The 25191-nt window shown below is 39.4% G+C and overlaps 1 protein-coding gene and 1 long non-coding RNA gene across 2 annotated transcripts; one reads left to right on the top strand and one right to left on the bottom strand.

Moving 5' to 3' along the window:
* Positions 1–1228: 1228 nt before the first annotated feature.
* BAG3 (BAG cochaperone 3) lies at positions 1229–24911 on the bottom strand. The gene is made up of 4 exons (XM_067561326.1): positions 24676–24911; positions 8670–9026; positions 6004–6390; positions 1229–2741 (listed from the first exon to the last, which is right to left on the bottom strand). The coding sequence occupies exons 1-4, from the start codon at positions 24850–24852 to the stop codon at positions 1977–1979; spliced, it is 1686 nt and encodes a 561-aa protein (XP_067417427.1). The 5' UTR covers positions 24853–24911; the 3' UTR covers positions 1229–1976.
* Positions 9667–11007, top strand: LOC137161830 (uncharacterized). Its single transcript, XR_010922188.1, has 2 exons — positions 9667–9781; positions 10437–11007. It is a non-coding gene; the product is annotated as an uncharacterized lncRNA (long non-coding RNA).
* Positions 24912–25191: the final 280 nt, after the last annotated feature.

The raw sequence follows: 25191 nt of genomic DNA, 5'->3' as shown, positions 1-25191 counted from the left end.
AGAGGTGTGTGGCCTCAGTGATGTAAACATCCAGGAGGAATATGCTACTGAAGTGAGTTCCTGCAAGAATTATGTAGGCAGATGAATTTTCGCACCTTTTACCAGAATGACTACAGTGCTGGTCATAAAGCTAAGAGTAGCCAACTGGTTACAAATTGTTGCATATATTTACATTTTGATTATTAAAATGAAACTAAAGCAAACAACAATATAGATGAACAAGTATGTAGACAGATCATAGCCTTTAGCTATATAATTCTGTTGGAATAAATTATCTAAAGACAACTCCAAATTCTTAATGACTACGTGCCTTTCCAAACCAAGATTTGAAATGGATTTAATTCATGCCACAATCTTAATTGTCAGTCTAACCCCTTCTAATTTTGATCAATTGATTTCACACACATTTACACTAGATGAGTTTTTCCACACATTGTAAATACAAAATGTTTATAATTTTTTTGGTCCATATTACAATTTAAAAGAACAAGTCAGAGACGGTTTGAGAATAGACAGCTGAAAACTCACTGGGGCTGAATCTCTTCTCACTTGCACTGGTTTTACAGTTGTTGGACTCTGCTGACTTTAGTGGATTTATTTCTGATTTATATGGATGTAGCTGAAAGAATAATTAGGCCTGTTGTTTAACTATACAAGAAAGCTGATTGCTTAGAAAAGTGATTGCATTGTAGTGTTCTGTGAGGAACAATGTGTAGCTGGCCCTGACAAACTCACCAAACAGAAGATGGGTTTTTGTTAATCCCACCGATTTGCTGTTTTAGAAATTGGATGTGAATACAGTGTGTGGAATGATTATGAACTTCAGTAGTGAAGACCACTGTATAGCTAGTAACATGGATTTCCTCTGGCAAGATTTCATAAAAAATACTGCAAAAGCACTAACCCTGCTAATACCAGCAAGTCAAGCAGCAGATATGATGTCCACCATACAATGAAAAGTGCTGGCAACATATAAATACAGCAGAAAGAGGATAAAATGAAAAAACATCTGCAAAACCAGTTATGGCCAAATACTTTCTTCTATCCAGCTGTGGAGCAACTGGAAGTCAAAGGGGGTTCTGCAAAAGCATGTCATTGCCCTCATCCGAAAGTAGGTGTAAGCAGACATTACCTAAACCAGAACAGGATATTACAAGAAATCTATTTTTAGATGGCAATAATTGTTTCCAAATACTCAGCTTTCTAGGTTATAAACCACAATACCAAGTCAGATTTCTATATTATTTTATTTCCCTTTTAAAATATAGCATTAAAGTCCTTCACACATATAAATAGCCCTACAATTTCTTACACACTTTCTATGCATCTTTACTTAAAGTGCCGAATTGTGAACAGTAAAAATAAAATATTCTTGATAAAGTGGCTACATTTGGAAGAGGGTTTGGTATTCTGGCGAGGCAGTGCTTTGATTTACAAAAATTACCTGCAGAAGAAACATTAAAATACAACATGTATCAATAGTTCCAGAGGGGTAACCGTGTTAGTCTGTATACAGCAAAAACAATGAGAGTTCTGTGGCACTTTAAAGACTAACAAATATTTGCAGGCATAAGCTTTCGAGAGACTTCAGCTACTGCATCTGAAGAAGAGAGCTGAAGTCTCTCGAAAGCTTATGCTGCAAATATTAAATTTGTTAGTCTTTAAAGTGCCACAGAACTCTCGTTGTTTTAACATGTATCAATGTTAACCCTGAGGTATTTTTTGTACTCAGCTGGCACAAAAGTGTCTTAAGTACTAGACTTGTTCTTGAAACACATCTCTTTATAAAGTGTAAGAATATAGGATAAATGCATCATTTTTATAGCCTCTTTCCCCCACCCAAATGTTTGTGTCCCAAGCTGCTATGTTCATTTAAAAACCAAGTGATGAAAAGCTTCTGAAATGCATGCAACTTAAAATTAACTTAAACACACTTCAAGTTATAAAGTCTGAGAGCTTTACATTTCAGCATGTGGCTATGGTTCATTTGGGTTATTAATTGTGTTTGTTGTGCTGGCAAGATTGGTAAATACTTCTTCCTTAGTTTCAGGCTGATGTGTTTCCATTTTGGTTTCCTCTTTGGCATCTTCTTTACTTGTATCTTTCCTGTTTTTGTCCACCACAGGATCAATCTCCGGGATTTCCTGTGGTGGCCTATAATTCTCCATCAAGTTTGACTGAAGTCCATAAACTTGAACTACCTCTGGGACGTCTTCTGCTTTCTGTTCAAGTCTTTCCAAAATATTCTGGACCTTCCTTACACCATCTCTCCTGGCCTGGCGCACATCTGCACGACCCTCGGGGTCCACTGAGTCTAGGGCTAGCAACTCTTTGGTCAAATACTCTTCAATCATCAAATATTTTTTGTCAGTCTTCTTGCCTTTGAAGGAATCAACTGCCTGTTCAAGCATTTGTACCTGCTCTAGAATTGCTTCCACTTTTAAGACACCAGGATGCTTCTGTGTCTCTTCCACTTCCATCATCTTCTGTGGTGAAGTTTCTTCAGAAGCTAGCCTCTCCTCTGGAAGTGCACTCTTAGCAGGACAGGGAATCTTTTTGTCAACCTTTTCTGCAGCGGGTGGAGGTTTCTGTGGTGGTGGTTTAGAATCAGGTTCTAATTCTTTGTGAATGACTTGAATTGGGATATAAGATGAAGGTATCTCAGTTCCAGATGGGCTTGCCTTGTTCTCAGGTATGCTTTCAGGTGGTGTTTCTTGGGGTGGGATTTGTTGCTGAGAAGCCTGAAGAAGGAGGAAAGTTTATTATTGTGAGACATGGAAACAATGCTACTTGTTTCATTTGTAAACAAAAATTACAACTTTCAGGCACAAATTTGTAAAGTAACTAGTGATTTTGGCTATCCAACTTGGCACCTTACAGGGGCCTGATTTTCAGAAAGTGCTGAGCACCAACCCTTTGAAAAATCAGGCCCTTTTAAGATATCTCAGGTCAGGTATCAAAAAAACTCAGGCACTTAAAATCAGTAGTCCCTTTGGAAAACCTAGACCTCAAATCTTTTCCATCATACTGAGACTTAATTAAGAGTTGCTCCTAAAAATATAAATATTATCACCAGCTTTTTAACAGACAACCAGCACTGGAAAAGAACACATTTGTAAACATTGCCATTATCAACCTAAGACTATTTCCAAAGGTTATTAGCTTTAACTTGGTCTTTTTATTGGGGGAAATACATTCTCCTACTCAGATCCAGGCCCTTTGCATCATTCACGAGGTGCAGTAGGACCAGACACTGAGTGCAATAAGCTAGCACAGAGTTCCCCTCTCCATTCTGACAGATCTGGGTCCTGCATCTGATCCCTAATCCCAAATCAGCATAAGGCACCGGGGGGGAGGGAAGAGATGAGAGAGAGGAGGGAACATGATGTGCCAAGGGCAGGAAGGGACATGGTAGATCTCAGGCAGAAGAAAGATAAAATATAAAATAGTATATCAAGTGACAACACAAAACCTTGAGTAGTTGCAACACTGAAGTTACCCTCACTGACCATACAATAACGTTGAGTATTTTAAACCATTACTGTAGAATACTGTCATTTTTACAAAAGGAATCAGTGACTTATTCTATGTAGTCTCAATAGTACACTTTTTAGCTGTAAAGCTGAAATTATTCCATTTTCTTGTATCCTGGTTTTAGATGTTTTAGTCAAGTTTTACCTAAAATTTTGTTTCCTGTACTTTAAAAAACATTTTGAATGCAGTTTATCTTTTCAAAGAAATGCTGCATTTTACTATTTGAAAAATACTAATCAAAGGACTGCTTCTCAAAGTAAAGTTGTTAGAGATTATTATATTAACTGGTCTGAGGATATTAAGGCCCAGTCCCACAAGCTTTCCTCCTGCAGAACTCTCACTGAAGCAATAGATTTCAATGAGAGACTTACAAGGAGAGGTTGCAGGATTGGGCCTTTAAGAGTGATATCCTGACCCAATTATATCCAGGGGAGTTTTGCCATTGACTTCAATATAATCAGAATTTTACTCTTAGTGTATAACAAATTGAGAGAGGTTTTTCCCCTCCCCCTGGAAGAGTTGGAGTGTTATCGGGTTTTGACAGGCTATGCACTTTTTGTCCCTATTGATTTGACTTTAAAATAACCCTCCAAAATCTTTAACCTTTTGGTAACATTTATTTTACTGACTGTGTTTCAACTATGGAGGAGATTAAGATGCAAAACCTAGTACAATGTAGCTATAATATAGCACTACAAAGGTAGAACTGTCAGAATGAGACAAAAGAGCATCAAAACAAATTACAAGGTATTGCCATTAAAAATCAAAGGTATTTAGGCTTTGCAGTCTGGACACAGGAAAGCCAGAGCTCTTTTCCCATCTCATTCACTGATTCATGGTATGGCACTGGGAAAAAGTCACTTAGACCAATTATTTTGGATACAGGTGCCTAAAGTTAAGTGCTTAAATATGGATGTAGGGTACCTAAGTCAATACATCATTTTCAGAGCTGATACACACTGATGACAGTACTTTAGACTGAATACGGATTGGATAAAACCTGATTAAGGATCTTAGGGTTGACCCTTTAATTAAAAAAAAAAAAAAAAAAAAAAAAAAAAAAAAAAAAAGCAAGCAATGGAACTTAGTACATGTAATTAATTCCGGGTTTTGATCTCCCAATTCTCCTTAACTATTTTGTTCACATTCCAGGATGTTATTTTCAAAAGAGCTCAGTGTTGACTTAGTTCTGCTCCCTTTGACTTCAATGGGAAAAGCCCACCTTTCAGAAGCTTAGGGTTATCTTACCTTTTTTAAGTGATGGAATTCCTAGAATAAGTTAACCGTTGTTTAATGCTGAAGTAATATCAACTCAAACTGTCCTTGCTTTGTGGCCTCAGTAGGAAGCTTAATTTTATTTTACATTTTTCATGTTAATTATATTCAGATCTGTACAAATGGCCAAATTTGGTCTTCAAATATTTGTGAGCAACTGTATCTGATGGCAGAATTTGACCCCAAGTATTATTCCAGAATGGCTGATTGTAAATCAAAGAAACACAGTACTTTTCAAAATTAATCAAAATTCAGTCCACTCCTTCACTACATCAAAAACCACACTGTCTGTCATGTAAGTATGCGTCAGAAAAGGCATGTAAAAAGCACTGTAATCTAGTAAACACTAATCTTGGTCAGTGCTCCTGGGTTTCTAGTCCCGTGTCTTGCTATGCGAGTGTATCCATCTGTAAAATGGATATCATAATAGCCATTTGACTAAGGAGTTGTGATTCTTAATTAGTGAATGTAAAGTGTTCTGAAATCTCTTAGATGACAAGCACTAAATAGTATTATATTTTAGAAGATATTGTCTAGGATACTATACACTGGTACTACATTATAGAATATTACTGTCTCTACGGTGGAATTTCACTATCCTGAACAAACTGGAGAACTGGACACATTGTTCCTGAATGCATCAAATTTAATGAGAAAGTAATGTATATAGAAACAGACTGCAGAGTAGATTTTACCCATCCCCTTTACTCATGACAACTAGTAGTTACTTCCTGGACTCGTTGCTGTAATCAATGATGAATGAGGCAAAGTTGTCTTGTTACTATAAACCCCATGGGCCTGATTCTCCTCTCACATATGCTTCCCTTACACCACTGACTCAAATTTACATAGGTGTGAGAAGAGAATCAGGTTCTGTGTGTCAATGAGAATTGTTTTAATGTATCACTGAACTTTTCTTCTTTATTTGAGCTCTAATTTTGACAGTTTCCCATGTAAGGATTTTACCACCCTATTGTGTGGAAATGCTAGCTTTGATGAGAATATAGTGTCTCAGTAACATGGCCAGATCCTCAGTTGGTGTAAATTGGATTTACATGAACTGAGGATCTGATGCTGGAATTATGTTTGTGAAATTCTATTTGCTTATTAGTATAATCCAAATCTTTAACTTTATTAACACCAAGCACAATAACTACTACAGAAAAATCAGATTTTTCCAATCATCCTACATACCTGAGGTCTGTCCACAACTGTCTGTGCTCTGATGGGAACTGGGGACTGTATCTGAGTGATAACTCTGGCTGGTGAACTTTCACGACTTGACGAACCCTTCTGAGACATTCTGAATGGGGACTGATCTCGTGCTAGCTTAGGTTCCCGTTCATCAGCTTGAATTTTGTGATACACTGGTTGGTGGACATGGTAATCACTTTGCTGGGCAGGGTAGTGTGTCTTCTGTGCCTGATGATAGACTTGTGATGGTTGCTTGAGGCCTTTTTCCTCATGGATCACAGGAATTGGAATATAACCTCGACGGACCTGATGGCTTCCTGCACTGGGCCTACCTGATGACTGAGGGGAAATGGTCTGTGAGTCAGAAGTTGTAGGAGGCTGAGAATGCTGTAAAAATAAGATTCATTGTTAGTGTTTCATGTTTTTATTATATTAATACGTCGAAAGACAACCTCAACAATGGTTTAAAAAAAAAAAAAGTTGGAGTAGTGGTGGAATCTGTGTGCACACTGGAAACAACAGGAGTTGGTTTCCCTGGTTTTTTTGCTAGGGGACTTGCTGGACAACTGTAGGATTAATGAGAAAGCATTACTATAATAGGTGAAACCTGAGCTGTAGCATTTCCTGAGGAGGGAGGGGACATTTACTCAGACTGTCTGAAACTCTTTGTTCTTGTTTCAACTGGCTAGATGTGGGGCAAAGAGTTAAGCAAACTAAGGAGGAAAAAACCCCAGTCACAAAAATTTAAACAATCTTGGCCTTGACCACACAATGACATCTACCTGTGATCTTGTAAGGAGAGGTGTGAACGCTAGATTGACTTTCTTAATTTCCCAGTGGGGCAGCTGCAATGCTAACGTAGTCTCAGCATTAAACCACTGTTTTCTGATCACTGCTCAGACTGAGGCCAGGTCTACACTTACCTGGAAATTTGGCAGCAGTCGATGGGAGTTACGCAAGCTACACAGAGTAGCTTGAGTAACTCCTGTCGACTTTGTAACTCCTCTTCTACGCGGCATCTTCACTGCGCTGTGCCGACAGGAAACGTGTTCCCGTCAAAGCAGTGCTACGCCACTTAAAGGGGTGGTTTTAACGCATCGACTTCTGGATCGATTGAGCGGGTCTTCACTAACCGCTCGATCGATCCGGATAGATCAATCTGACGGTGGCGAATTTGCTGCAGTCAGTGAAGACATACCAAGTGAGTAACATGATAGTTAAAATGCTAGTGGAACCTTGTCTACATTATTGTCAGTACATTACCTTGTCAGTATTATTGATGGAGCTGCACTCTGGCTGGATATTTTAGGAAAATAAGGCTTTGGCTTAGACTTAAAGGCACAGTTGCCTCCTCTGGTTAAAGGTAACACACTTTAATTTGTGCCCACACCCTTTTAGTGCATCCCCACCAACCACTATACCTAACTGTTTGTATCAAGGAATTCTGAGAATCTGAACAGCTGACCCAGCGTGCTTCAGTAAGAGATTGTACTGGGAAGACATGCACATTGAGTGGCATCAATATTACATGGGCAATATACTTTTGGAAGTCCTTTAGCACAAAGTACTGGGAGGAAGGAGGACTGGCCAAAGTGGTTACACAAACATGGCTAAGGGTGTCCTGGCCACTCTAGGGGGAAGAAAAAAAAAAAAAGAATATTGAACCAGCTACTATCATGTGCCAGATGCTTCAGAGACAACACTGTTAGCAGAGACAGTGTTAACAGAATTTTAAATCATGTGGTGTATAGACAAATCATATTTAGAGTGAATCTTGCCACTATATGAGTACAAACTCAGTTAAAAGACGTAATATGGGTAGGACGTCAAATTCAATGTCTACTTCCCACTCAACTCAGGGCTGGGAAAACTCAAGCTCAGGTTTCAGTCTGTTGTGAGGTATTATCTCAACTCTAGCTCTCCAGAGAAAACAGGAAAACCAAGTCCTGGTACTTCTGAGATACAAAGCAAGCAGAATCTTTTTATGGAAAAATCTTTGATTATGAATATATAGTAACAAATTAGTGAAGGGAATAGGCAGAACATTTATTTTTCAGTTCATCTTTAAAGCTTAATTTTTTAAAGAATTCATCAAATGATGTATCTATTTTAAAATAATATGTACTTTAAAAATACCCAATTGCAAACAGACAGTGCAGTTGGGTGGATTCTAAAATAGTCTCATTTATTAGCAAGTAAACAATAGCAGCCTTTATTTTTTTGTCAGGTTTTGTGTGTTTTGTTTTTAGCTTTTTCACTTTCATTGTTTCATAATTATGTCACAGGACACTAGGCTCAGTTCTCATTTACATTGGTGCAAATGAGAAATAATTCTACTAAGTCAACCAGTATCAGAGGAGAATTGGGCTTTATGTGCCTGTGTTTCTGAGACGAGACAGAATCAATCCATGTGCAATTCTTTCTGCACAGTCATTTGAGTGAGAAACTGTGATGCTAGAGAAAATGTAAAGCATTTATGGTGAAGTGTCTGTCAGCAGAACCATTAATAAGTGCATTTTTGTATTAATACTTTGAAAGAACTGGGGGGGAGGTGAAATTCTCTGGTAAATTTGGACTTTTGAGGAATAAATCAGCTGTAACGCCATTTTAGGTCACAAAGGTTGGAGAGCACTGCAAAACATACCCCAGCACTACTGACAAGTTACCTCAGGCCCATGTGAGGCTGGAGTTTGGGCTGTTGCAGCTGCTGTTGTCAGTCCACATTGTTTATCTGTCTGAACAGCTTCAGCTGGTCCTCTAGTAGGGGACTCGGAGTGGATATAGGCCCCCCTTAAAGGTGACTGTGCCCGCTTTGTGGAGGGAACAGTTTCTGCTTTGTATTGCTGCATGCCAGGCTGATGAACGGAGTAACATGGATGCTGCTGTCTGTTCTCTGCACCTTCATGGATGACTGGAATAGGGATGTAGCCAGCACGAAGTTGAGGATATCCCATACTTCCTTCTCTTACTTGTGGCTGCCTTGGAGTATCCCGAGAAGGACCATTTGCTGATGACTGTCCTTCCTAAAAATTAAAGACACCACATAGGAAAGGTTTAGAAGTTAAGACCAATGCAGCTTATAAGAACAAGTAACCATAAAGCTCTATCTTCAGAGCAATGACAGAATTGTACATTAGAACTTTAAAACTTCCTTTATTTCTAATTAAATGTCTTTGCATGAGCAACTGGTATGACATTCTGATGCAGAAGATAACTACAGCAACTAATCATTCAGAATTGTGTGCAGCATTGAAAAAAAGATGAACAAATTATTTGTCTAGGGGTATTTTTAAATTTTCACTTCTGATACACAGTAACTTTAAGCTTAAACATTTCCAAATCTTTCACATTTCAGTGACCATGATTCTGATCGGACACATAGATGTTTTATGCTTGTGTCACTCCACTGATTTCAGTGGAGATATGCCTGATTGACAGCAGTGTGAGATCAGAAAGAGATCCCTCGACATCTTTTAGAATCAAGTCTGTTGTGTAGACAACTAAAGAAATTCTCAAGGAAACAGGAGACTATCAGAAAAGCAATGTTTGTCAGTATTGTTCTTCTCACTGGCTATTTAAAGTGTTATTGATGCTGGATCCTGACCAATGTATCTGCTTTCAGCTAAACATAAATCAGCTGCAATAACTGCTGGGGAGAACAGCAAAAGAGAGTAATAAAGGGAGGATACCAAAAGGAAATCTAACAAAGGGAATGGAAGATAAGTATACATAGTGCTGGATTATGCTTATACTAAAGCATCTGCACAAGATGGAAGAGGTTTGTACAAAGATCCCTCATAAGTCCTCTAATAAAGTTCTTTCTGCAATTGTCATTCTATTCTGAGGCCCTTCTAAGGGCCAAGTTCCAAATGTATCTGAGTAAGATCATATAACAAGCACTCTGTCACATGGAGGGTAAAGTCATTATTCAGTAAAGGCAGAGTTTAATAAGAAGACATAATACTAGATAGAAATGTTAAAAATCCTATTAAGTGTTTTAATCAGAAAAGTTAGTTAGTTTTGTGGCACAGGCACATATAAGCAGACCAATTCACTAAGAGGAAAATTAATTATTTTCCAATCAGATACTGAGTGAGCCTCCCATATGCGAGTTTCTCTTTAAAACAAAGTTCTCAGAAACTCAGCAAGTTATAAAATTGCATAGAATAAATTCTATTGTTTTAACAAACTTAATGGGACCACATATACAAAGTGCTTCCAGCAGGGAAGGGAGTTGAGTCAGAGGGCCTGAATTTACTTTCACTGGTGTAAATTAGGAGAAACTCCATTGAAGTCAGAGAGGAAAACCAGGCCCAGAAAGTTTTCAGAAAAAAATAATTTTAGGTTAGCTTCTCCATACAGTTAAAGACTTATGGGTGTGATTTTGATCTCACAATGGTTTTACATTAGTGTAACTATTAATTATATTTCAGACTTAAACAGAATCAAGAAATGAATCAGCACCTGCATATGGATGGTGTTGGGGCTGCTGGACCCTTAGGACAAACAACTAGATCCTCTTCACCAATTCACCCTCCCTGCTGTATCAATGGATTTACCTCTGCAAATATAAATCTAAATCAACACAGTATGTTCCTAGTGCTACTGGCAGCTATTCTCTGCTAGACACTGGAGGGACATATGTGCTTATGTCAGCAAACTGAGTTTACCTGAAAATCAAGAACAGTCAGCTAAGTGGAAACTGAGGCCATTTGCAAACCAGAATTTCTGCCAAGTGAGTGGAGCCAACCATGCTGCCTAGCAGTCAGGCAAATTGATGATTCAGTGCTGGGAAGAAACACCTTGCTGTTTAGGCTGAGTCATTAGATTCCATGCCTGGTTTCCAGCAGCTGCCCCACACAATTACTCTGAAGAAAATTCCATTACCACAAAGAGAGATCTAAGGGTAGCTAGATATTTCTGCCTGAATCATACTACCCAGCTGACTCATGCAGATCTCCCCACTCTGGCATAGAAGGGAAATCTGTCCACCTTTGTGGTACTGTCCTTTCCTCCTGTGGACCTTGTAGAAGATGGCCATAGGGTATGAGATCAATGCTATGGAGGGGTTAGAGCCTAGGTGGGCCAGGAGGACCCACAAAAATTCTCCAAACAAAATAATGCCTCCTGAAGCTGTGTTGGATCTTTCCCATGGAATATCTATGGCAGGGCAGGCCCTGGTAACAAGGCTCCAATTGACACACTATCAGGAAGCTACTAGGGGCCGGTACAGAGGCAAAAATCATCATTTGAATCTCAGACGTCTGCTGTGTTTGGGGGTGGGCTTTGCAGCCTCAATTCCAATCCCCCAATAGAGCGCACTGGAATGAGGGGAATCCTTGTGAAGGTTTCCTTTATCACTGCCACTTTCCATAGGATTTATCTCCCATATTACCCAGGTAAAGGGATGATCTCATCCTAAATGATCATGTTTGGACCCTACAAATTTTGTTTTAAGGCCCTTCAGACTAAATTTGTGAACCATCTCGGCTATCTTACAAATCTTGCCTCCACAGCTCAGACCCCAATTGGAAATGCAAAAAACCAGCCCAACAACAAAGTGGCTGAGTGTGTGTGTGTGTGTGTGTGTGTGGTTTTTTTTAAATGCAAAGATTTGCCTGGAGTGAAATTTTATGGCACGCTTATAAACCTTGAAATTAGGGTTTATAATGGAAACGCTGACATCACCTTAAACAGAACAGCATGAACTGTACTCATGTAATCTGTCCTTATTATACCTATAGCTGTAAATAAATATAAGCACATCCTGTGAAAAATTATAAAGTTAGTCAGTGACTGTACTCAAATTCTTTTTATGGTCCATTATAAAAACTGTAGCTAGGTATTTGTCTCTCTACCTGTATCTATGAAGGTGTTTATAAGGCCTTCATCACTGTAATGTCTGAGCACCTCCCACTAAAGCAACGAAATTCCAGAAGTAGCATGAACTGTGAATCATGCAGATCACAAACATAAGGAAGGTGATCCAATTGCAACTATTCTTTGTGATCCTGATTATTGTTTTTAACATTTAATGTATACTAACTTAAGCTTACTAGTTGGTATCAACAGGGTGATCCACACTGGGAACTGGCATAGCTATGTCTCTCAGGGATATGGAAAATTCACATGGCTGAGACGCATAGCTATACTGACCTAATCCCCAGAGTAGACAGCGATTGGTCAATGGAAGAATTCTTCCACTGACCTAACTACCACTCTTGGAGAGGTGGATTACCTACATTGATGGGGAAAACTGTCCCATCAGCACAGGGAGTATCTACACTGAAGCAGCTGCAGCATCTTCTCTTCAGTTCAGCTTCTCTTCCCCTCCCTCTTTTCTCTATCATTTCATAACGTCTCCTCTCCCGATGCTTCTAACTTGCCCTTGCAGGTCCACCTCAGATAATAATAAAGTAAAATGTGATGTATGTTGCATCACCAAGACGTCTAGGTAACCAGCTTCAAGCACAATCTTACTGATGTAACTTGTTTTCCAATTGTCACTGACTTGTGTGTAACCAAGTCACTTCCATTTACCCTGTATCAGTTTCCCCATCTATAAAACAATTTCCTGATTCTGGGGTGTTAGGAGGCTTAACTTTTATACAGCATTAAGAAATCAACAAATAGAGTGCATTAATTTATATTTATTTTTTAAAACTGCTTACAGAAAGGTTTTTTTTTTTTTTTTAAACCTTGTTACTGATTTGTGATTTTTAAATGGTAGTAACTCAACAGGCAAAGCAAAGGATACAAATATTGCTATAAAATTTTAACTAGCAGTGTCAATAAATAGCAGCAGGTAAATAAATGTCTTTTCTTGAACTAACTAGAAATATGAAAAATCATTTACCATACAAGTGGCTGATTTTGGGCTGGAGCTATTCCTGGTGCAAACATAATTAATGCTTTCTTTTGCATATAAAAATAAACATGGATTTACATTTAAAAAATAACTCCCCTTTCCCTGTGGTCTTCCAAAATCTATTTGCACAGTTTGTGATATCAGCAACCAGTTAATTCAGCAACTTAGCATGGCCTTGTATTAATAAGGCCTTGTCTACACTTACTTTGCTGCTTTAACTAAGCTGGCATAGTTAAAAAGGAAGAACAAATACCTTTGTGTAGATGTGACTTTACTGGTATAAAAATGCTTATACCAGTACAGTTTATTCAAGTTAAAGTGCCTTACAGAAGTATGGGCTTTTACCAGTATAATTATGTTGGTTAAATAAATAAGTTACACCCCTTACCAAAAATATTTATGCTAATAAATCTTTAAGAGCACAGCAGACCTTACAATATGGCTCTCAAGTTTTGGCCCTCTGCTTGGGGTCTACTATCTCACATCCATAGTAATGCAGGAGAATCTTAAACACTAGTCCTTTTTGTAAGATCTTTCCATGTACATTTTATTTTAAAAAGGAACTTGAAGAGAAGGATGAGATAGATACCTTTTCCAGATTTTCAATGACCTAATAGTAGTTAAGGATACGCGTTTAAGGGCCCAGTCCTGCAAGAGTCTGAGCACTCCTGGAAGATGTTAACCATCAACTCTCATTTACTTCAGTTGAATTACAATTTGAAAGGATTCTTTGGTTTAAAAATTCAATTACTGAAATATTTATTCCATTAAGATGAGCAGATACGTCACTTTGAACTATAAAGTCCAGTGGTGACATCATGGTGTTACTGCAGTCAATAGGCATTTTGTCATTGACTTCAGCAATGCCTGGATTTCACCCTAGATGTACAATGGACTCAAACTCTGCTTGCATTTATTCCTTTCAGAGCAGCTGTTTTCTTTTATGTTTATGGAGACTGAATTTAAGGACCATCAGTGTTGACATTTCAGTCTTTGCTCTTCCTTTCTGGCTGCAATGGCCTGATAATAGCAAAGCTTCACTGAAGTTAGGTTGCTGTGGATTCTCCTGCCAGCTGATGCCCCCAGAATTCATGCTGACAGTTCTCCAGCCTTTCACAGTATTAATTTAGGTGGGGATTTACTGCAGGGTCGGTGGAGAGGCGGGTGAGAGGTAAAATGATTTGCTGACAACATCTGTCCCCTCCACACCTGATGACCTGGATCCCTGTCATCTCTACAGAGAGACTTATTTTTGTGCAGCATGAGGAACAGGGATACCACAGAGTCAGCAATCCTCTTTTCCCTAGTCCCCCAGCACAGAACTCTGAATTTTCATGATCTCAGTCTGATTAGTTGGTGGCAGATCATTCTCTTACTTTTAGGTCCAATCCTGTTCTCTCATTGCAGTTTGGGCCTTGGTATAGATTGAAATAAGATGAGATCTGAATGATAATGTGAAATTCATTAGATCCTTGATTATTCCTCTAATTCAGAATCTCTAGAAATAAAAGGTTTTCCTAATGAAAAGAGAAGTCCTGAAAAAGTTTAAACATAAAAACAGATCTATAATTATGTAAAGCACACCTTTACAAATCTATCCAGAGTGAGTCAAGAAACGATCTCATAAAGAGTGTGGGCTTTTTTAAAAATTAAATAATTGCAAATGGATATTGATTCCATTGCACATCTGGCCTTTTATTATGGTTCAAAATTATAGTAAGTGCACACCTTAAAAGAGAACCAAGATTTCAATAACTGGGTTTTTAGGCCAAAAAGGATCTTCTGAAATTGAAATTCATAATGCTAGACACAAGAGGCTGAGTTTCTCATCTCACGCACAGTAATCTTCTAGCATGTAAAAAGAAGAATAACATCACAGCTGGGATATTGGGATGGGGGAAGTGAAGGTGAATTGGGCTATGTCTACACTGATGGCAGCAAAGTCGCCGCTGTCAGATCGACTTAACTGGATCGACTGAGCTGTCAGTGAAGACCCGCTCAGTCGATCCAGAAGTTGACGTTACTAATCCACCCCCGCAAGTAGCATAGCACTGCGTCGACGGGAACGCAGTTCTTGTCGTCGCAGTGCAGTGAAGATGGCGCGCAGAAGAGAAGCTCAGAAGTCGATGGGAGTTACGCAAGTTCTTTGTGTACTCTGCGTAACTCCCGTCGACTGCCGCCGAATCGCGGAGGTAAATGTAGACCAAGCCTTAGCAACCATAGAATTTTCACTGTAGTACTATGAAGGTGAGAGTGCAGGATCCCCTCTAAAGAATGTTCAGTCTCAGGGTTCAGCTTAGGAAGAACAGTCACGCTTGCCAGTACTGTACTCTTTATTGTTCTGTACTCAATTTTTAAGTGCTATTTGCCTTACAATAAACAATGTCTGAACACTGATGTTTTATACAGGCCAGAATCCATACTCAGGACACCTGCATAAAAAGAAATGATTAAACAAACACAATTAGATAAAAACTTAGTCCATGACCTTCCTGGTTCAAATAAAGCAAGCAGAAATCCAACTCCTATGCTCCAGTGCTGCATAATGGACTAAAATAAATCTCTCTCTCATATCTCTCTGCTGCAAAGGTAAAATGTGCCAGAGTATAAGAACATTTTTATAATACCGATAAAGTCCTCAGCCACAGCAGTGGTTGGGCAGATTAACAGTTAGTACTTTATAAAAATGAACATTATAATTTTAAAAAATCATCTAAAAACTTTATAAAGAAAAATAGAGGTGTCCAAGATAAATGAATAAAGGAGATGGTTAAAAAGTAAGGGTCCAACAGTGGTCTTAATGGCATAGGATAAACCTGATCATCTGCTCTCTTATATTTGATGGGAGGGACCTGAAAAGCAGGTGCAATGTGAATGCAGAAACCCTTCAGAAAGTGGTTCAGAGATTTTAATTATAGCCTACCTCATATATGGCTTTAAAAATCAACAGTGGCAATTTAGACCCAATCCACCACTTTATATGCAACCACATTAAAGAACATAGCGCAAGAATAATGTGATGATCATGATTACTCACATCAATGAGGAAAATGTGTTGCTGCATTCCAAACAAGCTGCAAGTGAAAGAGATGTGTAATGCTGGTAGCTCGGCTAAGGGGCCATTATAATTATCGCACCTCTTTGCAAAAAGGGCTTATGTTGCTGTTGTGAGATCATCACCAGGATAAATAAAGGAGCAGCCAGCACAAATTGTGATTGGAAAAAACACTTCATGCCACCACATCGTACGCTTGGCTTTCCAGGGAGAGGGCTTGATGAAGAGAGTGACTTCAAGATTCTCTACCTTACTCACAGCTTTTAAATGAGTTCCCTCAGCAAGCAGGGCTTGATGGAAGGGAAGGAATCCTTGTGACGACAATCTCTGCACACCAGCACTCTCTTCCTGGGATGGAGGATGACGTAAGGCCAACACATCAAGATAATTATTCAGGCATCCCTTCAGATCAGAGGCCAAAATGATCATAATCAATGAGCCAAATCCTGAGGTCATGCCTGAACTTTCAGTCACTCCTTATTCTGACAAACTCCCACTGAACTCCTCCATATTGCTATATCAACAGATGTTGAAATTTTCCAGAATACCCTGGATTGAAACTATAATGCATGTTGTTATAGCAGCTCTCTTAAATCGGAGACGATTTGCATGAGTAAAAAGAGCAAGACTGAACTCCAAAATGTACAATGCTACAAGGATCTACAGGAAGTTAAAAAGCAACATTTTTGCTTCTTGCAGAACACATAGCCACTAATATTTTATTATGTTGTGTTCAGTATAATTACACTAACTACAGAAGAGAGACCCTCCAAGACGTACATATTAATTATAATATTTAGCTTTTCCATAGCTCTTACAGAGAGGATGAAAAAGATAAGCATTAATGGGAAATGTATGTATGTTATATGAACAGTCAGAAAAACCACTGGGATTTTTCTTACAGGTCACCAAAGGAGAAAGTTTTAAGTTATGTTGCAGACCTTGAATCCACTCTGGAAACCCTCACCACTGACTTCAGGGAGACTATGTATTTGACTCTGCACACACTGAAGCCCATGGAGGCAGGATCAAGCTCTATTTCACATAAACGAGAGTTGCGGAGCCTTCTAAAAGAGCCTTGTGATATTTTAGTAATCTAGTATTCTTTGCATAAATACCTAATCGACTTCCAAACAGAAATGTCAGTATATGATGATAATAGCAGCTCATACACTGAACTAAGGAGGATGCACCAGTTCCATTTGCACGAGAATACTTGTAGCTTACAAGAAGCCAAAAGTGTCTGCAACTAAAAGAAACCCGACTGCTTGCCCTCTCGTAATTAAGTTATAGCCCAACTAATTTTCTTCCAAAATGTATAACAATTGATCTAGCTAGCTTACTTATCAGTGTGTGTTTACTAGAAATACAAATCAGCACATCCCAGACTGTCTACAGTAATTTACTTAAAATATTAATTAAAAGCTTTAATCTAACCAGTTTTCTCACCCATACTGTTTCCATGGATTAATAATAATAAATAATAATAATAATAAGTACTTACAAAGTGCTTTTTATTCATAGTTATCAGATCATTTTACAAAGCTGGCTAAGGGGGAGCTGAAGGGGCAGAGAGGTTAGTTGACTTCACCAAGGTCATGTAGCCACTTAGTGGCAGAATTATAGTCTCCTGGATCCCCATCCAGTGCTCAATCCACTGGACCATACTGCTTCTATTGCTGTAATTCCGAACTTCACCTATGCAGGATTTTCATATTTGCTCACTCGCTTACAGTCAGTGTTCATATACATAGAGTGAGACATCATTAGCTAATGACTGAAGATAGGATAACTCGAGCATGTTTAGTCTAGTTAGCATCTAATCAGTCACATTATTATTTATACAACAGGCTGTTTTTTATGTTTTATTTGTTTAATGTTGGGGTTTTATTTCATGCCTTATGCATGTGCAGGCAAATAGGGCTTGTTTGTTTTTCTGTTAACCAAAGTAATTAATACATACCTTGTAAATATTCCATTAATGTATACTCTGTCTGATGAATAGTGACAACATACTGATGCGGATCAAAAAAGCAAGGACACAATCGAACCATGAGTAAGTTCTATACAGTTCAAAAGTGGAGATCCATGCTTCTAGCTGAATAGTCCATAACTTGGCTATACTCTGACCTAATCTTGTTTTAGGAATTATAATATTCTTGCTCATCAAGCTGATTCCTATTAGGCTACTATGCCCTGGCCTTCCACAGAACATGAAGACATTTGCCCTTTATGTTCCATAAGTAGAAGTTGGCCTGCTTGAAGACTGCATAAGTTGAGTTGAATTGAACATGTTCTGAGAAAACAATGACGTCCACAAATAGGGAAGATCTCTAAGAGGGATAAATTTGACTCTGATAAATTTGATAAAGACTCTGCCAACAGGAGTTTTCTTGCCAAGGATCATAAGAATGACGACATGCTCTACCAAGCTACTTCTGTTCATTATGTGATTTTCTCTAAGAAGCAGGCGGCCAGTCTTCTGTGCTCCAAATAATGGCTGTGTCCCATAAATTTAGGGCACAGGTGAAGGTACAAATCTCAAGAAGTAGCAACATGCTACTACTCGTGAAAAGAAAGCAAATAGCAAACAAGTGACCAGTTATTCACTTTACAGGACATCTCTACTGCTTGAATTTTCATTTTGATTTAATTGTGCACAGGGTAGTCCTCTGATACCACTGTCTAAAAGAGCATTTCATCCACATAGATTATTTTTCCACACTGTAAAAACACTTTTTATGCTGAACCCTATTTACTTATAAGATTTCCCTAGCATCAGTTGCAAAAAAAAGCCTCTCTTTAGCAACCTCTTGGTCTTGCAACCCTTTTTATTTTTGTATTATTTTGGAAGCAGAGTCAGGAGGTGTAATTTGGGGTAAAAACGGCAAGAAGAATGTAATACTGATGACATAGAAGAGTGAAACAGGTTCACATAGAAGAATGGTACTGTAAGTCCATCAAAACATCTCTGACAGGTATCTATGTTTGAAAGTAACACAGGAATGTCAGGGACGGTCTAGGTATATATATTCAGTCCTCTCTCAGCATAAGGGGATGGACTAATTAATCTCACAAGGTTCCTTCCAGACCAACGTTTCTATGATTCTACAACTGGTTCTAATCAAAGACAATGTTGTTTATCACATAGGCATAATGAACAGTCATGCTTGTGCATCAGTTGTAGGTGTTAAAGACAAGACTCCTGACTAGAAGAAATGCTGGCACAGATCTCTTTCCTACACCTGTAGGTAAGAGGGTGTATCACTACTAATCCAGTTCGAAAATGTATAATTTAGGGAGTTAGAAAAATACATTTTCTACACCCATGAAAGGATGAATTTGTGGACCTGATGCTTCACTGCCCTAATTTTCCATTGCCTTGTGTAGTCACCCGCACCAGTGCAAACCGAGTGTAAAATAAAAACTGGTAGTATGTTACAACCACTTTGCACTTACTTTGACTAGACTCAGGCCTCGTCTACACTTACCTTCAAATTTGGCAGCAGTCGACAGGAGTTATGCAAGCTACACAGAGTAACTTGCATAACTCCTGTCAACTTCATAACTCCTCTTCTACACGGCGTCTTCACTGCACTGCGCCACTTGGGGTGGTTTTAACGCATCGTTTCTGGATCGATTGAGCAGGTCTTCACTGACTGCTCAATTGATGCAGATAGATCGATCTAAATTTGCCACCGTCAGTGAAGACGTACCCAAAGTGAGTGTATGAGGTGTAAGATAATAGAAAGAGAACCAGTGGATGGGATTTTCAAAATGGCCAAACTCTGCTCTTATTCCAGTCAGTGAGAATTTTACCATTGACTCAAATAGGGGTAGTGCTAGGTCAATGCTGAGCATTTTTTTAAATTCCACCCATGTGTGGGTCTAGTGAACTAAGATTGGACTCTTGTGCGGATTGAAGAGAGAAAGGTAATACAGTCAGAAGTTATAGTAGTGGGGTGGGAGACTTTGGTAATTTGAGCACATACACCTGTCAGTCCTTGTAAGCAATGGGGACAGACAGTTTGTTTGCATCAATTCTAGGCAATTAGCATTGTCCAATGCTGTGACATCATTGCTGGAAGAGCCGCTTTCAGAAGTGTTATTTTTATGGCAGATGCCATTCAATGTGACAGGATTCTAGGGATTCATAGTTGTGAAAGGTAGTCACAATCTCCAACCTACTATGCCTCTGAATCACTGATGACTATCACATCTGTTCAGTTTACCTCTCCGAATTAATATGTGACCCATCTTTATTTAGAATAAACTTCAAAGGGGAATAGTCTATGTAGAAAGAAAACAAAGGAGTGGGGCATTAGTTAATACTTATTCAGGCCTTGTGTGTGTGTGTGTCTTTTCTTTCCTGAAACCATTCAAGCCTTGCCTAGGTATTCCTTTCCTAAAACCAACCTCCCAAGATTATTTTGGTCCATTTCCAAAAGTCTGGGGGCTCCCACTGAACAATTTAATAGACTGAACCACCATTTCAAATAATCTTGGCAAAAGCCATGCTGAGTTGACATTAATTACTCATGAAAACAAATGACATACACGCAGCAGGGAAGATGATTAAAACAAAGACACTAAAGGAAAAGCAGTGACATTTGTTGGAAAATATTTCTCTAAAAGAAATGTAGTAAGTTATGGGATCCATACTATTGAAGGTACCAGCAAGTCATTCAATAAATTAGAAGTTAGAAATAGGAGAAAATAACTATTAAAGAACTTGCCTTAATGCTCTAAATGCTTTTTAATTATCATTACCAAAAACAGTACTTCTGTTCACTTCAGTCTAGTTGGAGATTTTATATTCCTTGATCCCCAGTCAATGTCTTTATCCATTCAGACATTCCGTTCCAAACAAATTAAATGATTCCATACAAATAACTGGGCCATAAACTGCTAAAGGCGAGAGACTTACCTACTACCATCACTCCTCCCACATATTGCCTATGTTCTTCATATATGTGGAGAAAGAGGGCAACAATAAATAGTGAAACTAACCAGAATGTCTTCATGTGGTAGCTGCCATATATTGTACTCCACAATTAACTGGTAATTGAGGGCCTAATTCCATTAATTTAAATGGGCCTTGGATTAGGGGGTTTAAGGGATAATGGGTCTAGTACTCCATTGAAGTCAATGAAGTAACACCAGCGTAAAAGCAAAATAAATGACAGGAGAATCATGCTAGAAATAAGGGGACTTCATTATCACTAATGGGCTCACAAAAGTTATTATTCAGTTAGTTAGAAAATGACTTCATACTTTGTGTTCCATTTCACTGCTCTAGTCCTTTACGCTAATTTCACTGCACAGGTCACTCAAAGGGCTGAATTATCATTAAGAGGATGTGGATAATTTTAAACTGATGTTTTAGCACCAATACCAGAGTGATCCACAGTCAGTGGTTTCACTGGCTGTTTTTATGAGCTTTCCAAAAAGACAGAGCATCATAGAAGTCTCAGAAAACATTTGGTCTGTTTTGAAGCATCCAAGTGTAGCTTGGTAAAGAATGAACATTTCAGTTCTTGTACTCCTCAACTCATCTTTGAGAACAAAACAAAACTTTTTCTTCAGTTTGAATTGTACTAGGTGGGAGAAAATAAGGAAGGTGTTCGAAAGTATTCCTCCTCCCTGCACACAAAATCTGATCTCGGTCATTCATTAACACAAGAATCATAATTAATGTCCCTTCAGAAATATTTTTGGACCAACAGTTGAATGTGAAGCCAGAAATTATTTGTTCTTTGTTAAATTATGCTAATTAAGTAATACATTTGACAGCCCAGAATTTGTATATAGGGACATGGGGGCCAGAATTTAAAACCTTTACTAATATTAAATAGTACCTTACTCTACAAGTAGTTCCAGTACTTGTGAAATAAAATGCTACCTAAATCAGAGTGAAGGTGCCAGAATCTGCCCTTAATTTGAATATGTAATTCTAAATTCGGGCCCAAACTCTAAGTGCCATATCAGACCATGTATGCAAAACTTGTATTGAAATCAACTGGAGTTTGTGTCTGTTGTCAGTAACAGAACAGAGCACTAAATCAACAATTTTCATTTTCTTCTCATGAAGCATTACCCTTTACCTTGATGAACAGCTCCAAAGCATGAAAATGCCTATTTTTTAGAGTATTTTCCAGGTTTTCCTATTAGGCAAACAATTTATTTCATAATAGCTCTTCAAAGGTAGGTGCAATTGTTTCTTCTTTTTATATAGAAGCTTGTACTTTTTTCCCAAAAACTACTTCCACACTGATTTGAAAAATAATCCTTAAAACCTAGCAGAAAAGGAGTTACTTTCCATGACCACAGATTTCACATCAGATAAGACTGGAATTTATTTTGTTTCAATCACAAAGGAAGAACTCTGATCCACTATAATTCAAAAGTTTCCTGTTTTCAGATGATTATCAAAAGCAGCTTAAATCTGACTTTTTATTTTAAAAAAGTCAGAGGAGACACTTGTTAGTTTCCCAAGAGATGGCACATTTATAATGGAGGTCATTCAAAAATTTCACTCTTTACTCTTCAAGAAAGTGTTATGGTTACACAAAACTTCTACTAATATTTATTATTTGTTTACAGTAGTGTCAAGCCCCATTACATTACACAGACAATCTGTCTGAAGATGAGCTAAAGTTGTTTATATAGTATTTGTTTAATACTGAAAGATTTATAGTTTTCAGAGATCTTCACATTAGTACCAAAATTACATAATTTACTTTGGTCATTAAATTAAACAGTGCCTGTTTGAGAAGAAAATTTAAAAATGAAAATAGAAATGAAAAAACTCTTTTGTACAATCTGGATTAAATAAAGAAATCTCCTCTCACACTGGTTCTATACCCATATAATTCCATTGACTTCTGTGGAGTTACTCCTGATTTACATTGGTGTGAGAGGAAAAATCCGTCCCTCTGGCTTCTCTCAAGTACTGTATTGCTCTTACTCCGAGTTCTTTGTTGTGACCTCCATTCACAAATGAGTAATACAATTTATTCAATTATCATTCTAAAACTGAGGAATTTTAAGGAGTATTCACCTGTTACATTTAGTGTTTCGAGCTCTGAGATTTACATTAGTGAATAAGGTTATAAGTGTCAGATGGCACAAAAAATGGTTGTCATCATTAGTAAACAAAATTCGCTTTCCATGGGCTGGTTTATCAAAATGCATTCCAGACCTCTACAGAATTGTCTATTTTACATGTATTTCAAATATAATTCAAAAACACACTTGGTTACAGTGGGCTGCTGTGTATATATCAACATAGGCAACAGTACTTTCCACTAACAAGGCCTAAGTCCCCTTCCAGTGTGCTGATAAAATGGTAAAACAACAGTTACCTACACCTACAGAGTTAGTTTGAACTGAACATTATCATGATGATCTAACTACTTTGCTCCTCTAGGATAACTCGCTACCTTTACAGGCCTCAGACCACCAGCACTGCACCATTTTTTAAGGGAACACCTGGAGTTTTAGCTGATTTTTCCCTAGCAACTGAAGTAATCAGGCATTCAGGCTACCAGCCCAATGTACAGCTCCATAGAGCCCAGCCAAACTTCTTTCAGCACTGGCCTAAAGAGCACCTTCCATTTTTTATTGGAGGCTTTCTTTCTTCAGATGTGCTGCAGAGTTCTGTACAGCCCTCTTCTATCATTCTGGAACTCAGTGTGTAAGGATAGCAGAATTGGGTCCTATGGCAGTTAGTCCTATGACAGCAAAATTTTATGACCATGAGTAACATGGTTTCAAAAACGAAGGCAGGGACAAAGTTTAGTATATCATAACTTAAAGTAAACACAAGAAACATCGGATAATAAGCTCTTATTTTCCACCAGGCTCTTAAAAACTTTCTAGTTCAGCTAGGGGTTTCCAGCTCCTTCTCTCTCCTGGTTATTGCCTAAATCCAACAAAAAACACCAATTCTGATTAAATATAGGGCTCCTATAAAGTAATTCAGCATTTCTTGAAACTAAGATAGGTTTACTTATAAGATCCATTTATGAAGGCACATAGAAAAAGCAGGACTGCTCTCTCTCTCTCTTCCTCTCAGCTGTTTCTCTTTACATGGACATATCTGAAGTAAGGGGATGGGTTTCCTATAAGCCTGCTTTAAAACACAGCAAAATCAGGGAGCAAAGTTACCGAGACAGTTTGTGAGGATAAAACCCCCTTGATGAGAGGAACAGGGGTTTTAGTGATGTTCCTTGTTGAAGCTATAAACATCCGAAAAATAAATCGGTTTGTGTCTTTCCAGGCAGGCTGGGTGGACTCAACCAACTTTAAATAAACATTACAGGGCTAAGGTATCAAATGATTTAATGCACAAAAAAAGGACTGCAGTGCGTCAGAGACAAAAGGCAGCTCCTGGCCTCACTGCATTGCCATGTACTGAGGAGAGCCGCTGCCCCTCACCCCACACTGCATGGCCATGTACCGAGCGGGGGGCCGGCTTCCCCCCGCCCCGCCATGTACCGAGAGGGGGGCCGGCTGCCCCCCCGCTGCCCTCCCCCCGCCATGTACCCAGAGGAGGGCTGGCTGCCCCCCGTGCCATGGACCCAAGGGAGGGCCGGCTGGGGGCTGCCTTTCCCATCGCCCCCTCCGCAGGGCCCGGCTCTGCCCCGTGCCGTGCTAGGCGCTGCGCACACGCGGCTCCGGGCCCTTCAGCACTAAGTTCCCGGAGAGTCCTTCCCCCCCCGCCCTTCCGCGGCTCCCCAGCGGGCACCTTGGGCGGCTCCCCCAGCAGCCGCGGGTCGCTCCAGGTGGTGGTGCGGCTGTTGTGATCCACAAAGAAGGGCCAGCCTGTCTGCGGGTCGATCTTAACCTCCCATCCCGGCGGCAGAGGCTCGCGCTCGGCGCTGCCCTCCATCTGCAGCACGGGCGAGTGAGTGGCGGCGCTCATGTTCCGCGCGGCGGGCGGAGCGAGGGGCAGCAGCAGCCGTGCGGGTGCAGTCGGTGGAGACTGAGTCAAACGGCGGAGCCGGCGGCCAGGCAGGCACCTTTATCAATCAATGGGCGGAGGGAGGGGGCAGCGAAGGGGGTGGAAGTGTCTGGAAATAGCTGCTGCAAAGGGGCAAGGCGGGCTGGCCGGGGAGGAGGAGAAGGGGGAGGAGAAGGAGGTGGAGAGACAGAGCAACTGGCCGGCCCGGCTGGAAACTTCTGGCTGTGTCGAGCAGAACTTACTTGGTTGCAGCGACGCGGCCGCTGGGCGGAGAGAGCCGGCTTGGATCGCCGTCATCAT

This window comes from Emydura macquarii, unplaced genomic scaffold (genome assembly GCF_026122565.2).
Source record: "Emydura macquarii macquarii isolate MOO-44397 ecotype Brisbane River unplaced genomic scaffold, CSIRO-AGI_Emac_v2 contig_2372, whole genome shotgun sequence".
NCBI classification, from domain to species: Eukaryota; Metazoa; Chordata; order Testudines; family Chelidae; genus Emydura; species Emydura macquarii.
Note: the sequence above shows the minus strand (reverse complement) of the source record. Positions and strands in the feature narration are given on the sequence as shown.